Source organism: Cibotium barometz, chromosome 18, assembly GCF_041138505.1.
Source record: "Cibotium barometz isolate CiBa-2024 chromosome 18, ASM4113850v1, whole genome shotgun sequence".
In the NCBI taxonomy this organism is placed as follows: Eukaryota; Viridiplantae; Streptophyta; class Polypodiopsida; order Cyatheales; family Cibotiaceae; genus Cibotium; species Cibotium barometz.
The window spans coordinates 22,484,601-22,508,379 of NC_141063.1; the positions used below are offsets into that span (position 1 = coordinate 22,484,601).

At 44.1% G+C, this 23,779-nt stretch overlaps 1 protein-coding gene across 2 annotated transcripts in view; it reads left to right on the forward strand.

Annotated features, from left to right (window-relative positions):
• The first annotated feature begins 205 nt into the window (after window positions 1-205).
• The window catches only part of LOC147629077 (alpha-1,4 glucan phosphorylase L isozyme, chloroplastic/amyloplastic-like), a 107,318-nt gene continuing 83,744 nt past the window's right edge, over window positions 206-23,779 (forward strand). The window contains exons 1-2 of one of the 2 annotated variants that reach the window (XM_086812321.1): window positions 206-726; window positions 808-1,049. In XM_086812321.1, the coding sequence (XP_086668447.1) occupies window positions 489-726; window positions 808-1,049 (480 nt within the window). In that variant the 5' untranslated portion in view covers window positions 206-488. The remainder of the gene's footprint in view (window positions 727-807; window positions 1,050-23,779) is intronic. The other variant, XM_086812322.1, reaches the window with a different exon arrangement.

The window sequence follows — 23,779 nt, forward strand, 5'->3', positions numbered from 1 at the left end:
TGTGAGACTAAATAGAAAGGACATGGGTGGAGCCAACAGGCGTGTAGTTTAGTTGGTAGAACGGTCGAGTTCCATGATCGAGACCCGGGTTCGATGCCTAGGGATTGCACGACGGATGACACGCTTGTTGAGCGGATGACATATATACCACCTTCATGGGTGAATGCATGGAAATAGAAAGGGCAAGGAAGGTGATCATTTCTTTGACTTTTTCAAGCATATAGTAAAATAAAACCTTATTCTTACGAGGGGCCCGAGTGACGATGGAAATGCAATTGGTGGTGGTCCGTCTTCCATGCCCCAATCCAATCCAACCCTTTGCTCCTCTGCATGCTGCTCCTGCTCGCGTTCCTTGTGAAGCCTCTTGGAGGAAGTTTGATGCAACAGGGGTTCGTCATTGTCCGCTCGTGAACCTGGAAGAGAGAGAGAGATTGTTGCGCGTGCGAGGTTGGTAGGACGTCGATCTTCACGGCAACCTGCCATTTTCGATGTCGATGGCAGCAGTAACCTCCTCTTGCCTGTCCCTCCTCCTCCCGCCTCCTCACGACCATCACACGCAGCGCCGGCAGCGCCTGGAGGAGCCGCGTTCCGGCCTACTCTGGATTGGACGCAGCGGAGGCTTGTCCACGCTCCGCTTCTTGCAACTCAGGTCGGTTCCCTCCCCGCGCCCATGCACGATTCGGGCTGTGGCAAGCGAGCCGAGGCCAAAGCAGTCTCAACAAAATGGTATGTGCTGCCCTCTTATTGCAGTTTTTGTCAAGCATTGTAATGTCAGCCTTACATCTCCACCATTGGTGGATAATGCAGGGATGGCTGCTGCCCGTCGAGTTCCATCTTCCATTGACGCCGACTCCATTGCTTCGAACATCGCTTACCATGCCGAGTATTCGCCTTGCTTTGCCCCTCTCAGGTTCGAATTGCAGCAGGCTTATGTGGCCACGGCTCAAAGCGTACGCGACATCCTGGTGGAGAGGTGGAACAAGACCTACGAACTCTTCACAACTGCAAATCCCAAGCAAGCATATTACCTGTCAATGGAATTTCTGCAGGTGAGATGTCTTTGCCTCACTTTTCCCCACAGTTTTGGCAGCAGCATAATCTCTTTCTGTTATTAACTTTCCATGACAAGCTCCGGTGAAATCGCAAATTGGGATGTACACGTTATTGATGGATGGCGGTTGCCGTTTCAAGTTGAGGATTCTGTGAATATAATCTCCTCCCCCTTATGAGTAAAACAATGCTGCACTCAGGAAGTCTGGAATGTAGGTTTTTGATAAACTGTTTTGGAGGTTACAAACATCATGAATTTATTAAGGGATAATTGTAGTCCAATTAGGTGGAAGATGGAGCTTCATGGAGACAACATTGATCTTCTTGACAATGGGGAATGGGTTGAAGCTTTTAGAAGATGACTTTGAGCATCCCTTGCTCACTTGTTTTAGGAGTTGCTTCATAATTCGAAGATACATGCAATCACCCTTGAAAAAGTGGTGTTTATCACCCTTTGGGTATAGGCTCCCTATGCTTTGGCCAACCTGTCTATCACAAACCACAAAAATTTATGAGAAAACTCAATCAAATAGTTAGCTGCCAAAGCTCAAATAAAATAGCTTTGGGGCTCTCGATGGTGAACTTCGAGCTTAGGCCTTTTATGCTAGCGTCTGAATGACCGGCAGAAGATGATCTGTTCATGATCAATTCCACGATGGCGTCCTTGAACGCGTAATCGAGGTCTTCGTGTCTGAGTTTGATGAACTGTGGGTACCCCCATCTTCTCACGAGAGAGAGGCACGCTCTTCAGTGATTGTGAAGATGACATTCTGGCTACCCTCAAGAAAAACGTCCTCGATGTACACACGCTGGACTATTGGATACAAAAAGATTCAGCACATCAGAGAAATGGTTAGCCGGCTCGTACCGAACGTAGAAGGATGAGAAGTAGCCAACCAGCACAGTTCGTGTGTGGCATGGACAAGGAAGGGGGAGAAAGAAGAACCAACTTATGCAAGGTTTGTACATACTACTTGACATTATGTGCTTCATCATACTAATAGTATGATTCTCTCAAAGTGGGTTAAGGGGCTTGACTGACTGACTGACTTGCTAAGGTTGAGGAATGACTTATGTAGCTCGTGCTTGACATACCCTGGATCAAGGATTACAATGGGGTTCCGATGTACGACAAATATCAAATCCGAAAGGGTTCTAGTGCTGAACAGTGTTGCACTGATGATGAGCCATCTTGTCACCATGCACTATAGTGCAGAGTGCATGTGACATCTACCATCCCGAAAATTAGGAACTTTCTCTCTTACAGAAATAGAGGTCTTGAATGGCTTGTATTCTTTGCCAAGCCCATTTAAATAGACGCTCACCAAGTCATCGTCTTTTGCTGAGACATTAATAGATCCAAGGGATTCAACAATACCCTCGATCTTCAACGCATACTCATTGATGGACATGTTCTTCTTCTCAACTGCATGTAGCTCCAGTTTTAGCTGTAACTTCCTTATCTTTTTCCATCATGAAATCGATCATTCTGAACTTCACGCGTGGAAGTTATTATTGTCAAGCTTCTCATTGATAATTTGGTTGATGTTGTCAGACATCATTGTTTGCAACAACTAGAAATCTACAACAAACAATTTTTGTACTACAATACGAGAATCTGTTGCAACTCTTCTAGCAGTACTTTTGCACAACTTGTATGTCACAACATGTGCCTAGAGGACATGTACTTACACCCACAATCAGCAATACATGTGCAATCAGGGTCTACATACCCAAAATGCATTGCTGCACTGCAATAACCAGAGTTAGGACAGAAATAGTTCCAAACCATATTTTTCCAAAAACACCTTGCAGCGGCCGAACGATGCCGAAACGCGTCCAAAATGTGAATTTGGCTGTCAAGTTTCGGTACAAAGTACTACGTATCATATGGGTATCTCCGCACCTACGAAGTTAGCTTCTCAATCGGAGATGTGTAGCTCCCAGAGCTACCCAAGGGGTGTCGTACCAAAAGAAGAAGGAGAAGAGATGATGCTCTTATCCATGTATTGCTTCCTTTGCCTTCGTAGCTTCCTTTGCTTGCCGCTCAGCTTCTTAGCTTGAACTAGGCTCTTATACCATGAAAAGATTGGGCGAGGAGAGAGAGCTTGAGCTCTTGCAAGCGCACACACACACACTCACAACAATGGATGAGACACACACAAAGATGGAAGGCTGAAATCTTCTTTTTCTTGTTGCTTTCAAAAGAGGTCTACAAATGGTAAGTGAAAATTAACTTAAGCACTAGAGTACTATGTACACGCGGTCCATTATGTGAACACGCTAAGTAGATGAAATAGCAAGATAAGTATGCCATAACTTGGTTGGACTAGGTAGATGTAGTCCTGCCGTAGAATCACAGGTGAAGATCTTGTTGGTGTTGGACTCACACACTCACACACACACAAACCTGCACATTAGGGTTAGGTGCAGGATGGAGAAGCTCACACAGAAATGAGAGAGAGAGAGAGAGAGCCAAAAGTGTGGTAGCCACAAAATGCAAGTCAACCCTTGCATGTGTGTCACATCCATATAATATAGAAGTACAAAATATTATATGTAGAGTGTTCTTTCACACTTGATATCCAAGAGGAAAAACCACATGGGAAAAAGTGCCCTTGGTTAAGCCCTGTTCACACATAGCACTACCATAAGTGAGCATATGCCTACAAATCCCCCCTGTAGTGAAAGTGTGAACCTGTACAAGGTAGCAGATCACTCTCTGTATGAGAGTAAGCCCAAAGCTTTGCGGAAAGCTTCAAACTTTTCTCGAGGTAAAGCCTTTGTGAATAAATCTGCAACATTATCCTGTGTAGGGTAGTAAGATAAACTGATCTCCCCTGCATGTAACCTCTCTTTGACATAGTGATAATGAATCTCAATGTGCTTGGTATGTGCATGAAATATTGGATTTCGTGCCACGGCCATAGCACTCTGGCTATCGGTGAGAATGGTGGTGGGTGTCTGCTGACACTCACGAAGCTCAGCCAATAATCTCCTCAACCATACACAATCTACTGTAGCTGTGAAGACTGCTCTGTACTCAGCCTCACAAGTAGATGTGGCAACAGTGGGTTGCTTTTTACTCAACCAAGATATGCATGAACTGCCAAGAAAAAAACAATTTCCACTGGTGGATTGCCTGGTATCATAATCACCAACCCAATTTGAATCACTGTATGCATAAAGCTGCAAGCTGCCTCCCCCGGGATAGAACAAACCAAGATCCAGGGTACCCTGAAGATAACGAAAAATACATGACTGCTTGCCAATGCTTTGTGCTTGGGCTGTGCATGAATTTGCTCAACAAAGACACCCCAAAAGATATGTCTGGCCTCGTGTTACACAAGTAAATGAGACATCCCACTGCCTGGCTGTAAATGCCGACCTCAAAAGGCTCTCCAATATCATGCATAGTGAGCCGTACACTTGGTTCTACTGGAGTAGAAATGGGCTTACATTCATCCATGTGAAACCTTTTTAGCAAACTTTTTATGTACTTAGTTTGCTGCATAACAATGCCATCATCTGTATGCATAAACTGTATGCCGAGATAGTAGTGTAAAGGTCCCAAATCTGACATATCAAATTCAGCTTTTAAACCAGCTTTGAAATCTGAAATTTGTGCTTTGCTAGTACCTGTAATGAGCATGTCATCTACATACAAGATGACTATGAGAATATCGGCACCGGTTTTCTTCACATACAATGTACTTTCAGCTAGACTATTCACATAACCTTGGTTGGTTAGATGAGCATGTATTTTATCATACCAAGCTCTTGGAGCTTGCTAACCCATACAATGCTTTGTGTAACCTGCATACTTTATGTTCCTCACCAGGAACTACAAAACCAATGGGTTGATTTACATATACTTCCTCCTGTAAGTTCCCATTTAAGAATGCAGTTTTGATGTCCAATTGATGCACTTTCCATCCTTTATGTGCAACCAATGCAATCACTGATCTTATTGCGGTCATTCTCGAAGTAGGAGCAAAAGTCTCCTCATAATCTATTCCCTTTTTCTGGGAGTAGCCTTTAGCCACAAGTCTTGCTTTGTACCTGCCAAGACTTTACATCCACACATATTTTCAGCCATTGCTACAAAACCAATGGGTTGATTTACATATACTTCCTTCTGTAAGTTCCCATTTAAGAATGCAGTTTTGATGTCCAATTGATGCACTTTCCATCCTTTATGTGCAACCAATGCAATCACTGATCTTATTGCGGTCATTCTCGAAGTAGGAGCAAAAGTCTCCTCATAATCTATTCCCTTTTTCTGGGAGTAGCCTTTAGCCACAAGTCTTGCTTTGTACCTGCCAAGACTTTACATCCACACATATTTTCAGCCATTGCTACAAAGTGTCGAAAGCATGTAGACACCTCTGCTTTGGCTTTCAAAGGGTAAACCCAAGCAAAACCTGGAGTAGTCATCAATGAATGTGACGAAGTAAAGATGCTCCCCTATGGATGGTGTCCGCATTGGACCACATACATCACTATGTATGAGCTGTAATTTACTTTCAGCTCTAACAGCTCCATCTTTGGGGAATGGTTTTCGTTGCATCTTTCCCAAAATACACCCCTCACATACATGTCTTGGTGGAGACTCAAGAGGCGGCATATTATCAACCATATGATGCTTCTGCAAAAGCATCAAACTTCGAAAATTGACATGCCCAAAACGAGCATGCCATAGCTCTGCATCATGCATAGTAGGAGTGTGGGCAGCCACTGTATTTGCATCATAAGTAGGCTTGTCATAGTGTCCAGCTTATACAAGCCTTTGTATCGTGTTCCAGAAGTGACTATTTCATAACCCTTTGATGGGTCTTTTACCAAACACTTCGCATCTTCAAATTCAACCTTTAAACCTTGGTCGTTTATGGCTGAGACGGAGAGCAGATTTTTCTTTATCCCTGGAACATACAATACATTTTTCATACATATATTGGCATCTTCAAATTCAACCTTTAAACCTTGGTTGTTTATGGCCGAGACGGAGAGCAGATTTTTCTTTATCCCTGGAACATACAATACATTTTTCATACATATATTGGCACCATTGGCTGCAATAAGTATGACATTGCCAATTCCCTTTACTGGATATGTGGTATGATCTGCACATGATACAGTGCGGCCATTTGAAGCATAAACCAAGTGCTGAAATACATCTTTGCATGAAGTGATGTGGCTTGAAGCACCACTATCAAAATACCATGATACATCCTGTTTGTCAGATGCAATGCAAGACATATCATTGTCTGAAGCACTTGGTGTGTCACTAGTGCATGTGACCAAAAAAGTGTACTCTTCCTGAATTACATTAGCTGATTGTTGTGCTTTGTCATCAGAAGAGTCTGCTACTGCATTGCCTGCTTCTTTCCTTTTCTCTTTTGCAATCTGCTTTCTACATTCATTGATGTAGTGTCCAGGCTTATGGCAGTAGTGACATTTGCCCTTCTTTTTGGGCTTGTTTGCATCCCCTTTGTCAGACTTTTCACCACCAGAAGAGGACTGTCCATGACCAGCCTTGCTAGACTGTTGTCCCCCATGCTTAAAGCTCTTTGCTTTACCCTTATCCTTGGCTGTAAATGCCTTGTCTCCACCATGGTTGCTCGATAAGTTTGCTTTACCCTTATCCTTGGCTGTAAATGCCTTGTCTCCACCACGGTTGCTCGATAAGTTTGCTCTTGTTTGCTCTTCCTGCAAGAGTAAACCCACTAGCTCTTCAAAAGTGGCGGGATCATCACCTCCTCTCATAGAGAGGTTGAGAGAGGTGTGAAAGCCCAAGTAGGAAGGTGGTAAAGAATGAAGAGTGTTGGTGACCAGCTGTTTGTCTGGGATAACCTCATCAATGTTGAGCAATTGTTCCTACAAATCTTTCACTTTGGTGAGATGATCTGCCATGGAGTCACCCTCATCCATAGAAAGAAGATCCAATTGCCTCTTCCGGTAGGCACCTCTTGCCTCGTTGCGTACGTGATACATTGCTTCCAATGTGTCCCATGCAACCTTCGATGTCTTGCAAGATCGAATGTGCGGAATAATAGTCCTTTTCACTGAAAGGGCTATCAATGACATGGCCTGTGCATCCTTAGAGTCCCATCTTTCTGCTCTTGTGTGGGAGGAGGTTCTACTTTAGGAGCTCTTTGAGCACCTCCCCGAGGCGTGGTTGGCTGTATGGTAAGTGGGCGTGTGTCATCACCACACACGATGCCCCAAAGCCCTTTGGCTACCAGCAAATTACAGATCATGAAACTCCAGAGGGAGTAGTTAGATCCATCCAACTTGTCCTCCTGGGTGAGCACACTAAATACATCTGTAGCTTTTTGAGCCATGTCAACAAAATATACCTGCAAGCAAACCAAGCACCAATGTGCACTGCTGCCAAGCAACCAAATGTCCTGTGCAAATGTTTGCCTGCAAATTGAAGCAAGTGTAAACCTGCACCAAATTGTCCAATTACACACAATGTGTATACATATGCGACAAATCACAACTGTAATGCCCAATTACATGCTCCAATTTGAAAAGCCCCAATTTTTATGCACTCCAATTGCTTCAATGTGCAGTTAATTGGCCAATTTTCACAAAAGCCCCAAATTTTTGCAACTGAAAGAGGCTCAATTTGTTGATTTTGACCTCAATTTGGAAAACTCCCAAATTCCAACCCAAACAGCATGAATGGCACCACTTGCAATTTTTGTGGCAAAGGGGAGTTTTTGGCAAACCCCCAAAAGTTGCCGAGCTGGCAGTAGAATGCCTGCAAAACCGCTTGCAAAATCCCCCCTCCCTTTTTTTTTTCTTTTTTTTTTTGGTTGTTGGGGATAAAATTCAGAATCAAAAGTACCTGCAGGCGAGGACAACACCTGGATGGTACAGACGAGGACAGTACGGAAGGCGGGCAGGCGTCAGCCGGGCACTACACGGACGTGGAGAAGAAAAGTTTGCAATTATAGGTGTGCAGAGGGCACCGTGAGGTGGCCGGCGAAGGTACAGGCTGGTGTGTGATCACCTGCAAACAGGCGAAGGAGGTAGAGTCGTCGGGTTCTCGTCAGACAGCGTGGGAATTTGAGGCCGACGGGACGTTGCGGAGGCGGACCCTGTAAGGAAAGCCGCCGGCGCGAACGGGCGGCGGCGTTTTCATGGGCACTAGAGATGCCGACGTGAACGGGCAGCGGCGTTTCCATGGGCACTAGAGATGCCAACGTGAACGGGCAGCGGCGTTTCCATGGGCACTAGAGATGCCGACGTGAATGGGCAGCGGTGTTTTCGTGGGCACTAGAGATGCTGGCGTGAACGGGCGGCGGCGTTTCTGTGGGCACTAGAGACGTCGGCGCGAACGGGCGGCGGCGTTACCGTGGGCACTAGAGATGTCGGCGTGGGAGGCGCAGACGGGCGGTGGCGTATCTGTGCGCACTAGCGACGCCCGTGGCGTGTGTCGTAACCGGCGAGTACGCCGGTTGGGAGGCGCTGAGGGGCGGCGGTGGTCCTCCCTGCACTAGTGCCGCCGGCTAGGTTGGGCGGAAGAAGTGGACGGAACGAGCGATGGACGGACGGGCTCCGTCGACGGAATTTCGCAGGCGACGGACGGACTGGCTCTGTCGACGGAATTTCTCAGGCGACGGACAGACTGTTTGCTGTCGACGGAAATCCAGATGTAGCTGCCCCAGCTCTGATACCAATTGTTGGTGTTGGATTCACACACTCACACACACACAAACCTGCACATTAGGGTTAGGTGCAGGATGGAGAAGCTCACACAGAAATGAGAGAGAGAGAGAGAGAGCCAAAAGTGTGGTAGCCACAAAATGCAAGTCAACCCTTGCATGTGTGTCACATCCATATAGTATAGAAGTACAAAATATTATATGTAGAGTGTCCTTTCACACTTGATATCCAAGGGGAAAAACCACATGGGAAAAAGGGCCCTTGGTTAAGCCCTGTTCACACATAGCACTACCATAAGTGAGCATATGCCTACAGATTTGTCGTGTTAGCTCGGTTTGAGCTTGACATCTCAACGTAAGGTCTTGAAGGAGGAAGAGAAGAGAGAATATTTGTGTACGTGTATGCTTTCGGATTCCTAGGTTTTGCTTCTCTCCCATTTGTGTGACGTTTTTTTGCTTGGCACAAGCACACATGAATGTGTGCATGGTCATGGTTGTGTGCATGGAACTATTAGGGATGATTGTGGGCGGCTGCTTGTTTAGGGTTTCTACATGCCATACAGTTGCTGCTAGCTCCATTTCAAGGTTGTAAAACACTTCAAACAGCCAACCAACATGCTACTCATAGTAAGGGGGGTTACTAGGGAGCTGTCCAAAGATGCCCTTATGGAATCCGTATAGTATGTACGGACAATGCTGCGGCAGATATATGGATCCATACAGTCCATTCAAGAGGCGCACATGGCCGTATAAGTTACAACACCCAAGGCATGCATATATGGAAAAAAAGCAAGGGAAAAAGCAAATTTTTGGTTTTTTTTAAAAAAAGGGGGATAAAACTGCCATTTTGGAGTAAAGCTCACATAAGTGATATTTTGGTCACTTTGAGAAGAAAAGTAGAACTTGTGTTTTCTTTAACACAAAGATTGAGAAAAAACCACCCAAAATTTTTTAAAATTTTTACTCTTGAGATTTTTTTTTTGAAAAAAGGGGAAAAGCGGGCTTTTGAGCCTTGCTCCATAATTAGAGGCCCAACCCTTCTCTTTTTTCACATAGAAGCTTGTGGAGAACGTGCAGAGGAGCATGGGAGATCTAGGACTAGGTTGGTGTATCAATCGAGGTATTACTTGGAGTATGTTCCACAAAGAGATGGTGGTCTAATACTCATGGAAACAGATTTGGTGCAACTATTCTAGGGAGTTTTGTTCTTAGTTTTGCGTTCTTCCTTCAAGGCGCATTAGAGTTGGTGCAAACAGGTATTGTGATCTGGAACTTCTAGAGGAACCGGGAGTTTCGCAAAACACTTGACCATTAATGCAATTAAACACTGAAATTGGCCACAGCCTTAAACATATGCCACTTAATCCACAAAACTGTAAAGGAAGAATGTGCACAACTGACACCACATAGAGGCTGAAATGGGCCCCCCCCCCTCTTGGAGTATTTTATTACCCAAGGAGAAAATATCATGTCGAGACAATTATAAAATTCAGCCGGTACATAGGTTGTAGAAATGCCGAGCCAACAATATTATCCATATATCTCCGTGTGGGTACGGATTCTTCCCAAAAAACTATGGGTCTTCATGCAATAGAGTTGGTACAAGGTGGCCAGGGAGAGATCTGGCGGCTATGGATATGGGAGTGCCGACCTCTCACGCGTCTCCAGTGGGACTGGGGTGAGTGGACTTGGCATGATCCCGCTGATCGGGAGGAGACTCTGGATGCCCCCTTCTTTGCGTATACAGCGCGGCTAGGTCGCAGGATCCAGATGCCAGAGATTGACGGCACCCTGGAAGTAGCAGTACATTGGCAGGCACAAGGCCTCTCACAGCGCTTCTTAGATTTTTGGAAGAGGCTCTGGGATAGTTTTCGGTCTCGAAAGATCACCCTCTTTCTCTGGCTAATGGCACACAAGAGCTTAGTGGTGGGCACGTGGTTGGCCGTTGGAGGTCGACTAGCAGCTTGCACGAGGTGCGGTCACCCTTAGGGTTCTCAGCGACATTGTCTTTGGGATTGCCCGAAGGCTCAACAAGTTTGGCAGCGGATTGTCCACATCTTCACGATGGATAGGGCCTCAATTACTTGGGGCACCGTCGCCTGGGCCATAGATGCTGAGCTTGTTAGGGATTGTGAGGAGGATGGTGGGGGGCTTGCCCTTCAGGTTTCTCACCTCCACATTTTGGCAGTACCAGTCCCAGTCCCATCTACAGACCACCAGAGACCGGGCTGATGTCAGAGATGGGAGATTTGCAGTAGCATTGCAGCCTTACGCATATGGCGAGCTAGATGCAGCGAAGCCATCGAGGGTACTGACACTCCCGCCTGCGGAGTCCATCGCGGAGTCCATCAGGAGCATTTGGCTTGACATCATTCATACCCTTTGCGGTCAGTGGGGGAAGTTGCAGGGTGGCTCTGATCGCATGCGGAAGCAGCAAGAAGCTTTCTTGAGGCTTTGGCGGCTTGGCCCTTTTCTCACGGATAGAGGAGGTGATCCCACTTGGCATTACAGACCATCCGTGTGGTTGAGATAGCCTTCTCCTCATAGAGCGGCCAGCTAGAGAGGAAGTGCATCTTTCTCCACCCCCTTTTGATTATTTGATCTCCGTCCTTTACATGAGGCGAGGTGGTATCTAGCCCTTCTTGGTTGTATTTAGCCCATTGTGGCTGTTTTTCATTAACTAATAGAAGGATCTATTTCTCGGAAAAAAGAAAATAGTGTTGGTACAACAAGTACAGCTCTCCATTCAGCGGGTACAACAATAACATGTGTTGGTACAATAGGTATAGAATCTGAAACAACAGGTACAATCAGTCATAGGAAACGTCGTTCCCTATGGTTTGGAAAGGCAGAATGACATTTTCCATTCGCTGATGATGTGGCACACATCTAGGAACGGTTGATGCCGTTTCGGGAACGGTGCTTTTGCTTCTGGAATGGCCGTTCCATGGGACGGCCTAGCATGCAACGACCGCCGTACAATGATTGAAGGTACAAAAGGTACCTAATATAGTACCTATGGTACTAAAGTATCTTCAAACAGATACTTTCCACAAGATAAGTGTTGAGTGAAAAAAAAGGGGCTGCAACCTACTACTGGATGTGTGCTCGCTGCTGGCCGCTCCTCCCTGGGATTGATCAAATACTCGACCTTCTTCAAACTTCAAAGTTCATAGGCCGTACACAGTAGTGGCCAGTGTGTGTTAATTATGTGCGAACTCATTTGATGCATGAACCTGGCCACGATGTGTCTTTTTGCCAATCAGTTCCAACAGAGAAGAAGCTATAGGAAAGGCTCAACGCATTGGGCCTTTTGTTGTTCCCACGGCACCACCATCACGAGGTCGCCAAAGAACTATTCCTGGTTCATGGGATCCTCGGAAGCGAGAAGCTATGGATGCTGCAGTGGCCAATTTTTCTTTCGTGATCTCATTGCATTCAATGTGGCAAGATCACCATATTTCTAAGAGATGGTCCATGCAATTGCTGGATTTAGGGTTCCTCTCCTATTGAGCAATTGTGGAGTGTATTTAGCCACATTGCCTCGAAGAAGCGGAATTGACTTGCTACACAAAGAACCAATAATTTGGTTTATGTCTCTGCAAATTTGTGACTACTTAATTAGCTCTGTTGTCTGGAGGCAGAGGGTTTCGTTGATGCCCACCCTTCTTCAGATTCAGATGATGATGCAATGCAGACGGACATGGACCATGATGATGAGATTGGGAGCTCTTCCAGAGCAATTGATGATGATTTAGTTGCTGATCTTGACATTTGATATGTTGTACTCCATTTTTTAGTTTTCTGTCTTTTGACATTCGGGATTTGCTCATGTGCATTTTATCTATCTTTGTAGCTTATGCGCATTGCGCCTCTCTTTGTATTGTTTGAAGTTTCACAAGTTGATTGTGGAATCTGGATTCCGGATCTATTTCTATTTTTCTTGAGTACGCAAGAGTCAAGTCTCATGATCAATCACAATGGCTATGTACAAGGTATCGTGTTTGTCATGTTTTAAATGAAAGATCAATAGCTTTATATATATATATATGTGTGTGTGTGTGTGTGTGTGTGTGTGTGTGTGTGTGTGTGTGAAGATGGAATTGTTGTGCTCCCCAAGGATGCATGGTGGTCTAAATATTCTAAATGTGCGGTATCATGTCCTTGCAAGGAAAATCACTATGCTGCATACTTTTTTCCGCCAACAACAGCCATGGACATGTATGCTTGCATCTATGTGTGTTAATATGAGGACTTCTGCTTATGGCCAATGGACTACTGATCCCTGGGAGGTTGTCATTGGGAGATTTGCAGGAAAGATACCAGGCTGCCCTTTCTCTACTGCTTTGATTTTGGACTGGAAACAGCTACTTTCAAAAGTTAAATGGGCTCCTGATAATTGCTCGGGGACAAATTCCATGAGACAGGAAAGTATTCATTGGAGTGCCATCTTTGACACTCCACTTGCCTTACAGGAACCGATCCGAGCATACAACCTCTCTAAATTGGGAATTCGGTATATACAAGATGTGGTGGATGATCGGGGATATGTTTTATCTTTTCCCCAGGCTATGGCTTCCTATCCTTTGGGAATGCATCACAGGACCATATGGAAGAAAATTGCTGATTTATTATTTCCTTTTCTACCAGTTCCTCCTATGGCTCCTATGGATCGGCTTATGGATTGGCAGCTGCTTCCCTCCACTACAGCCACTCATCCTGTTCCTCTCCCCGCTCTAACCTCCATTAAAGCCTATCATTTACTTCAGCCTGCTCCATGGATCCAGCAATATGGCAATTCTTTATGGCATATAAGGAAACCCCTTTCATGGTGGAGGAAGAATATTCGAATGATATGGAAAAGTAAAATGCCTTTGAAACAAAGACTTTTCCTCTGGAGATGTTTGACAGGTACATTGTCAGTGGGGGTTACACTTGCAAGACGCCATATTGCATCATCCACCTGTCTAAGATGTATGGCTCTTTCAGAGACAATTCCTCATTTGCTTTGGCATTGTCCTTGTTCTAAGATCCTCCTCAGGCGTATTTCTGATTATCTTTGCCTTCGCTTCCCAACTCATAGATTTGGGAAACATTTCTGGCTCTTTGGCAGACATCTCAGAACTTTGTCCCAATACTCACTTTTTCTATTTTGGGTGAGATATTGGGCCCTATGGACCATCTGGAGTGAACACAATTTTGCATATTTGGGAAGGCACAATCTCCAATCATATGAATCTTTCCGAGCCTCATTGCGACAGTCTGTATATGCTGCTTGCCTTGAGGGTGACATGGATGCATCTTGTATTCAGCTTTTCTTCGAGTGCTTTTGATCTTTGGATATTCTCCACTCTGGAGAATATGATTATGTAAACTTTCTTGTGTGCTTCCATTAGGCTCTCCTTTGGAGTCTAATGTCTTGTATATTGACTTTATGAAAATATAACAATTACTGGTTTTACTAAAAAGTGTGTGTGTGTGTGTTGCTTGATTCAGGGCGAGGACTCTCTCCCTGATTCAGTTGTTGTTATGCAGCATTGATTTTGCTGGCTGTTCACTGTATATACCTTTGTACAGATTTGATGTTTGATGCTCCAATAAAATGTCTTTCGTACAATATTAGAGGACTTTGTGATCCTAGTAAATTTAGGTTGTTTTGGCACTATGTACATAAAATGCAACCTCATCTGGTGTGTGTGCAAGAACACAATCAGCATACCTTAGTGGGTCAATCAGGTCACTTTGCTGGTTATGATATATTTTATGCGGGCACTCAGCATTACTCGGGAGTTTTTATGCTTGTTAAGCATGATCTGCAACCAATGTTGGCCTACAATGATTCTGCTGGCAGATGGATGGTCATTCAATGTTTATTGTATGGACAAATTTATGAATTTGCAGCAGTTTATGCACCACAAAGCTCAGCTGACAGGGCAAATATATGGTCACAAATGTTGGCTTATCCTTGGCTCCATAATGCATTCCTTTGTGGAGATTTTAATAATGCTCCATCTCCTGAATTTAATTCCACCGGAAGAACTCATATGCTTGGAGCTGAACGCAGAACATGGAATGATTTGCTCTCTTCCTGCAATATTTTGGACCTATGGCAGCATGTATTCCCTCGTCTGCAAGGGTTTACTTTTAATCACAATGCTTTTCCACATATCTGGACACGTCTGGATCGCTGGTACTTGTTACATGCTGACCAATACGATGATTTTGTTTGCAAACTATGGATTGATCGTTCCATGTTACTCTCTGATCATTCTCCTTTATGGTTAGGCCTTTATTTTGATATGCCACAAGATGTCTCTATTCTTCAGAAACATAGGCTGTTGCTTTTAAACAATAGTTATCTTGTGCATGCTGATTTCAAGGAAATGGTTTTGCAAGCCATTGAGCCTTTGCCCCTTCAAATGCATGAGGATATTGACATTGCTTGGTTTCAATTTGTTCAGCGCATGCAGGCTGTGATCTGTGATTATGGTCGTTATTACATGGCCGACTTGCGGGATCGGATCTTGCAGGCTAAAGAAACATGTCAATCTATGGCTGATCTTGCTCAGTTTCGGGTTTTAAGTACTGATGAACAAGAATCCTTAATGCAGGCTAAGCATTTCCTCATGCTAAATGATCAGAGAAAATTGCAAAAATGGTTGACACGTTCGCGACATCGAGCTATCATAGATAAGGGTTGCTCTTCCAAAGATTTTTTCAAAAATCTACATGCTTCAAGACAAAAGGAATGCATCAGAAGGGTGAAAAAATCTGATGGTCAATGGACTCATTCTTTGTCGGAGCTCTCATATATTGCTTGATGGGGAGAAAACCAGAATTAGGGTTAGAGTTCATTCATGGGAGACATACACAGAGAAGCAACAAGGGAGAGAGAGAGAGAGAGTTGTGGGGATAAGTCAACTCATAAGGTATGAGTGTGTGACTCCCCTATCACACATGTATATTGCACTAGTACACATAGTGCACTTAGTACATTAAAAGTACTAAGTGTACTATGTACTATAACTTATGGGCTTGTACACACTATAAGGGTGGGCATAATGCCTTTACCCCAACAACCTCCCACTTAAAGGCAAAGTGCCCTTAAGTAAAGGAAAAGAAAAATCAGCATGTACATGATAATATACAAGGCCATATCAAGGCTGAAACTGGCCTCATCCAATGCCCATCAAGTGTCTGCAATGAGCAAACCGCTCCGAAGGCAAACTCTTTGTCAACAGATCAGCCGGGTTGTCATCCGTGTGAATCTTAACAAGCTGAATTTGCTTGTTCTCTATCACCTCTCTGATGAAGTGATACTTCACATCCACATGCTTCGTCTTTGCATGAAAAACAGGGTTCTTTGCCAACTGGATGGCACTCTGACTGTCACAATGCAACAATGGAATATCCCCTGTATAGCCCAAATCAACCACTAACCGAGATAGCCATAATGCCTCCTTGCAAGCCTCTGTGGCTGCAATATACTCGGCTTCTGTAGTAGATAAGGCAGTGCACTTCTGCATCCTGGATATCCATGACACAGCACCTCCTGTGAATGTAAATACATAACCGGTAGTAGACTTCCGGTTATCTGGATGACCGGCATAATCCGAATCCGTGTAACCATGCACTAATGCATCCTGTTTGCCAAAGCAAATGCACAAATCCTGTGTGCCCTTCAGGTATCTCATGACACCTTTCACTGCTTCCCAATGCTTCTTGCCAGGGTTGGCCATGTATCTAGAAACCACTCCCACTGCAAATGCAATGTCCGGCCTAGTAGCAACCATGGCATACATGAGACTGCCACAAGCTGAAGCATACGGAATCTTGGCCATATCAGCCCTGTCTCTATCTGACTGTGGGCTGTCCATAGCACTGAGTTTCACATATGGAGGCAAAGGAGTACTAGTCTTCTTCCCCCCGTCCATATTGAACCTCTGCAAGACTTTGCCAATGTATTCCTTCTGAGACAAATACAACACATGCTGATTTCTGTCCCGAAGTATCCGCATACCCAAGATGTGATTTGCATCACCCAAATCCTTCATATCAAAGGTTTCATGCAGCCTCTTCTTCAAAGCATCCATCTCTTTACGAGATTTCCCGGCAATCAACATATCATCAACATACAAAATGAGAATCAATAGACTGCCATCCAAAGCTTTCTTGGTGTACAAGCAGTGATCTATGTCACTTCTCCTGAATTTCTGAGATTTCATGAATGTATCAAATTTATGATACCATTCTCTTGGTGCCTGTTTGAGTCCATAAAGACTCTTTTTCAGCTTGCATACAAGCTTTTCCTTTCCACTCACTGCATAACCCTCTGGCTGCTGCATATATATCTCCTCATGGAGATCACCGTGAAGAAAAGCAGTCTTCACATCCATCTGAATCAAGTCCAGATCATCATGCGCAACCAAAGCCAACACAGCTCTAAGTGTGGTCATTTTGACCACTGGAGAGAAGATCTCATCAAAGTCCACACCATATTCCTGCTTAAAGCCCTTAGCCACTAACCTGGCTTTGTATCTTGGCTTAGCATCTGATGCAACTTTGAGCCTGTATACCCACTTGCATGGCAAAACCTTCTTGCTTGCAGGCAAAGGCACCAACTTCCAAGTTCCATTTTTATGCAGAGAATCCATCTCTGACTTCATGGCACGCTCCCATAGAGCTTTGTCTGCCCTCTGTAAAGCCTCTTTATAACATGAGGGCTCCCCACAGTGAGTGAGCATCAAGTAGTCAACCCCTGGAACAAACCTGTCAGGGGCTCTGGAGGGTCTAGTGGACCTCCGTACCCAATGACCATCATTTGCAGGTTGCTGTCCAGCCTGCATATCACCCATTGGTGGCTCCTGTTCCATGCCATAAGGCTGAAAAATCATGCCCGGTATATCCTCCAACTGTGGTATATCCATAGGGATATCTTCTGCCATCTCTGGCTGTCCATTTGGACCATTTTCAGCACCATTTAAGGGCTGGTTTTCCTGCTGTAATGGCTGATTTACAGCCCTTTGTTGTTGTCTATGATGTCCATCATCATCAAAGATGACTTTGCCAGGCTCCTGTTGCCTTGCAGGCTCCTTATACATGCATGTTTCATCAAAAATGACATCATTGCTGCGTATGATCTTTCTATTCATGGGATTCCAAAGTCTATACCCCATTTCACCTCTGTCACCATATCCTAGGAATATGCATTTGTGAGACTTAGGATCAAGTTTGGTGCGCATTTCCCTGCGTATGTGCACGTACGCAACGCAACCAAACACTCTCAAGTGCTTGTATGACGGAGGCTTCCCTGTCCATACTTCTTCTGGCACTTTCCCACCAAGCCTCGTGTTAGGTGACCTGTTTATAAGGTGAACGGCTGTCATAACAGCTTCAGCCCAAAAACCATGAGGTAATGCAGCATGTGACAACATAGAACGGACCTTCTCCTGTATGGTCCTGTTCATCCTCTCTGCTGTCCCGTTTTGTGGAGGATCATAAGGAGTAGAGAGCTCCCTCTTGATGCCTTTCGCATCACAAAAGTCCTGAAACTGTTTGGACGTATACTCTCCACCATTGTCGGAACGCAAAGCCTTCAGTGTTTTGCCAGTTTGATTCTCAACATGAGCAACAAACTTCTGAAACACTGAGAATGTATCACTCTTCAAACGAAGAGGATAAACCCACACCTTGCGTGTGGCATCATCAATAAAAGACACAAAATATTTTGCCCCTCCCAAACAAAGCTGAGGCATCTCACATACATCTGTATGCACAAGCTCTAACTGAGCACTTTCTGTCCAAGAGCTTTCTTGTGGGGGCACTGTAGTTGCCTACCATATATACAATGCTCACAAAACTGAAAACTTGAAAACTTTAGAGAAGGCAAGTAACCCAAACGAGACAATTGCTCCATTCCCTTGACACTCATGTGTCCCAACCGGCTATGCCACATAGAAATTTCCGGCAGCTCGGTTGCATTTACATTAGCATGGTGACAAACACCTGCATGCATAAAATAAAGAGTGTCCACCTTAGAGCCTCTGGCAACAACCAGTGAGCCCTTACATATCTTCCACTTTCCACTACCAAATGTGGTAACATAACCAGCATCATCAAGCTGTCCAGTAGAAAGCAGGTTCTTCTTGATCTCAGGCACATGCCTGACATCATGGAGCATAAGCTGTGAGCCATCTGAAAATACAAGCCTCACGTCACCTCTGCCAAGAATTTTGCATGCATGGTTATCACCCAAATAAACCACTCCTTCATTGCCAGCAGTGTACCTGACAAACAAGTCTCTGCAACCTGTGACATGAAAGGAGGCACCTGAATCAATGATCCATGAGTGCATACCATGACCACCTGTAAGAAGTGAATGGGCATCAAGTGAAGACGTAAAGAGGACCTCATCCTCACTGCCACCTGCATGTGACACATTGATTTCTTCAATCTTGACTCCACTTTTGCCCTTTGGCTTTACATCTTTGGCTTCATCTTTCTCTTTGTCTTTGCCTTTTCCCTTTTCCTTTTGATCATTTTTCCATTTGTAGCATTGTTTTTTAATGTGTCCCTTCTTGCCACAATAATGGCATTCCAAATCCTTTTTGGAGCGAGACTTGCTCCTTCCCCTTTCTTGGCTTTTCCCCCTTTGCTGGGATCTCCCACGTGCATTCATTGCATTGGACTTTCCAACAGAGTTGTTTTTCCTGTTCATCTCTTCTTGAAGAAGAGCACCCTCAACATCTGCATATGACAGCATAGCATTCGAATTGCTAGTGGCTGTCCTGAATGTGTCCCAACTCTCTGGCAAAGTGCATAACAAAAAAGTGGCTTTGAACTCATCGTCCATTGCCAAGTTTTGATTAATAACCTGGCTGACAATACCATTAAACTCATTTAGATGGGCTGTCATAGATGCCCCTTCCTTCATCTGAAGGCCTATGAGTTTCTTCAACCAATACACTTTGCTTGAGGCACTTTGTTGGGCATACAAGTCCTGCAATCTCTGCCACATTCCCCAAGCTGTCTTCTCTTCACGAATGCTGAAAAGTAATGAGTCTGACACAGACAACATGATAGTAGATCTTGCCAGCTCATCCATATCTTCCCACTCTTCAGCAGTAAGAGAAGCGGGCATTACACCCTTTTCTTTGATAGGCTTGTGCTGCTTTTTCTGAAGCAACACATTGTAGCACTGGGTTTGCCAAATATCATAATTATGCGAGCCTTCAAGCTTCTTGATGTGAAGCAATGAAGAGCTCTCACCTGTGGTTGCCATAGCAAAATGCAACCTGTCAATGCCTGACTCCCTGCAAAATGTGCAATACTGCACCAAAAGCACACAAAGTGCTCACAGTTTTTCTCCCAAGCTTTATCTCCCACTGCGGAAGCAAGAATGCAACTTTTCTCCCACTTTATGTGATGAAAACACCAAAATCTGGTTGCTGCAGATTTTGGACAGCACCTTAAATGTGCTCTTTTGCCCTTCCAAAGTACTGGACAGCAGTACCAAGTGCTCACAAATGATGTACCAAACCTGTACCGGCAAGTTCAACAGCTGAATTTGAACCTTTTGATCACTCAAAACAGTGTACAGTCATGCCAAAACATGTACAAATCTGTACCAAAACTGTACCAGCAGGTACAATAGCAATAAATGCTCTCCTGGCTGTCCAGATGAGTAAAAATCAGACTTTTACAGTCCTGTAAACTGCATACAACAGTCCCAAACAGAAATTGGGCAAAAGCCACTTGACTGCAAGCTGATTTCTGAGGATTCAAGGCATAAATGTCTTGCCTGCTGCTTTGCAAAGCTCAACAAGCATACGAACTTGAAAAGCCCCTTGATTTGAGATCAATTTCTGATCATGCATGGTACATTGGCGCACATGAAGGCATCCAGAGTGTTCACGATGCTTCCCCCTGGCCACATATACATCAAATACATGAAAGCCCCTTGATTTACAGGCACATTGAGTGCTTGTAAGGCATCAACACATTATCCACAGCATCAAATGCGATTGCCTGCATGCAAATCAACCAAATCGGCACAAAAGCCCCTTGATTTGCACTGCAATTTGCTGCAATTTTGCCCAAATGTGCGATTTTTCACATCATACAGCATGTATGAGTGCTTAATTGCACAATTACATCAAAAGCCCCAAATTTCGACATCCAATTTCCTGCAAATTGATCCTGATTGTGACCAATGTCCTGCAAATTGATCCTGATTGTGACCAATGTCACCCAATTTTGCCAATTTTGCTCAAAAATTGAGCAATTGGGCACCTGTACCTGCTCAATTGATTACTGTACTTGCTCAATTGCAAATCCCAAAAAAAAATTGAGGCAAAATACCTTGTAATTTTCTGATTTTTTTTTTTTGATTTGCAGGCGGGTTGATGAATTTGGTGCTGATGCTCCTGCTGTTCTTGAGTAAAGGCATTATGCCCACCCTTATAGTGTGTACAAGCCCATAAGTTATAGTACATAGTACACTTAGTACTTTTAATGTACTAAGTGCACTATGTGTACTAGTGCAATATACATGTGTGATAGGGGAGTCACACACTCATACCTTATGAGTTGACTTATCCCCACAACTCTCTCTCTCTCTCTCCCTTGTTGCTTCTCTGTGTATGTCTCCCATGAATGAACTCTAACCCTAATTCTGGTTTTCTCCCCATCATTGCTAGTCAGCATTTTGCAGCTCTTTTTGCTAAACCGGCAACTACTTCATCTAACATACTTAATGCTCGTTATGCTTTATTGCATCATGTTCGGCCCATTATTTCTCCACAGGATGCTTTGGAATTAGAATCTCCGTTCACTGATATTGAACTTAAAGATGCTTTACGTTCAATGGGTCGATGGAAATCTCCCGGATGGGATGGATTGACAGTGGAATTTTTCCATGCTTTTTGGCCTCAGCTGGAACAATCATTGCTGTATATGATCAATGAAGCTTGGGCAAATGATGTACTACCATCTTCTTAAACGGGATCTTTGTGAAGCTTTTTCTCATTGGAGGCTCATTATTCTTATGCCTGTCATCTATAAGCTTCTGACTAAGATGTTGGCAAATCGTATTAAAGGATTTTTACATGATGGTTTGCATCCTGCGCAATATGGTTTTGTGCCTCGGAGGCAAATCAATGATAATTTGGCCAATGCTTATATTGCCATTGAATATGCCAAATACACTAAGCAGGATGTACTCATTTTGCAGGTTGATATTGAGAAAGCTTTTGATTCTGTGCATTGGGACTATATAGCTATGACTATGAGTTATCTTGGTTTCGGTGCGAAGTGGCAAAATATTGTGTATTGGCTCTATAATGAGAGTGATGCTTCCTTGATTTTGAGCTCTTCTCTATCGGATTCTTGGAAATTGGGACGTTCAGTTCGCCAGGGTTGTCCGCTTAGTTCCTTGTTGTTTGCTATTGCCACACATCCTTTTCTTTGCTACTTGGATTTTTTGCAAGCTACTGATGAATTGCATGGCTTACAGCTTCCTGCTGGGCATACTTTCCTGGCTCAGGCTTATGCTGATGATTCTTTTTTTAGGCCCAAGAATACGCAACAAGATCTTCAGAGATTAATGGAGGCTTTGGAACTTTTTGGTCTGGCTGCTGGTTTGAAAGTGAATTTCCATAAGTCTACCTTGCTTGCGCTTAACGTACATTAATGGCATCATGTATTGTGGCCCGGTGGAATACCTCCTGGTGGACATATCGTTCGTCATTTGGGTTACCCTTTGGGTTGGTAGCTATCATCTTCACAAATGATTCAATGGGTTATGCTAAAATTGAATTGCAAAATTGATTATTGACAGCTTTCCACTTGGCCTCTTCATGTACGTCTCAAGATAGTGCAGGCTATTGTAATGGCTTACATACAGTTCTTTCTTCCATTGATTATGTGGAGGAAAGCTGATATAGATCGGTTTTTGTCTCTGGCAATGGCAATTGTGTGGAAAACTCAACATCGTAAAAAGGGTCTTCGTCTTTTGTCAATGCCAAAGATGTGTTCTCCAAAGATACATGGTGGCTTGAACATATTGAATATTCATTTTCATGTGCTTGCTCGTAAATCCACTTTGCTGTTGGAATTTGTACATCAGCGCCAGCCATGGGCTATTATGTTGGGTCATATGTGTATGTCTATGTCTTCACTTGCTTTTGGAAAGTGGACTGTTACGTATTGGGATGCAATTTTCAGCCATTTCGATGGAAAAGTTGTCGGCTGCCCTCTTTCATCTAAGTTAATTTTTGCCTGGAAACAGGTTACGCAATATCTTTTTTGGAATCCCAGGCTTAATGCGCAATCTTCTTCGCTTCGCCTTGAGAGTATTCATTGGTCAAAGGCTTTTGATATACCCTTGGCTCTACGAGAGCCTAGGAAGGCATATTTCCTTTCAAAGAAAGGAGTTTATCTTATTGATGATGTTTTGGATGCTGGTGGCCATGTGCTTTCTTTTGTGGTTGCCTCTAGAAAATTTGGTATGGGGATGCATTATAGATCAATCTGGCAGCTTATTCGAGAGCTTCTTGCTCCTTTTGAACCAATTGCAGATTTGGATCGTTCTGATCGTTTGGTTGATTGGAGCCTTAGAAGAGAACAACCTGCATGAGGCCCTTTATCAATGGCTAAACTTTTGGTTCATTCGATATATCATCTCTTGTTGCCTGCCTCTTGGGTTCAAGAACATGCGAATCAGATTTGGCATCTTCATAAAAGTCAGGGTTGGTGGAAACAGCGGCTTCATTCTCTTTGGAAATGCAGTCTTCTTTGAAAAGTAGACTTTTTTTATGGAGATGCTTGATTGGAGTCTTGCCAGTCGGCCTTTTCTTGGCTAGGCGACTTTTAGCACCTTCAACTTGTCATAGTTGTGGTGCTTCTCAAGAGACAGTCTTTCATCTTTTGTGGAGTTGTCCTCTGACCAGGACTTTATTGGATCGGATTGCTGCACGTTTGAGAGCGCGCTTCCGACAGGCACCCTTTGGGAAATACTTTTGGATCTTCGGTCTTCTCCCTTCACCCCTTAGATC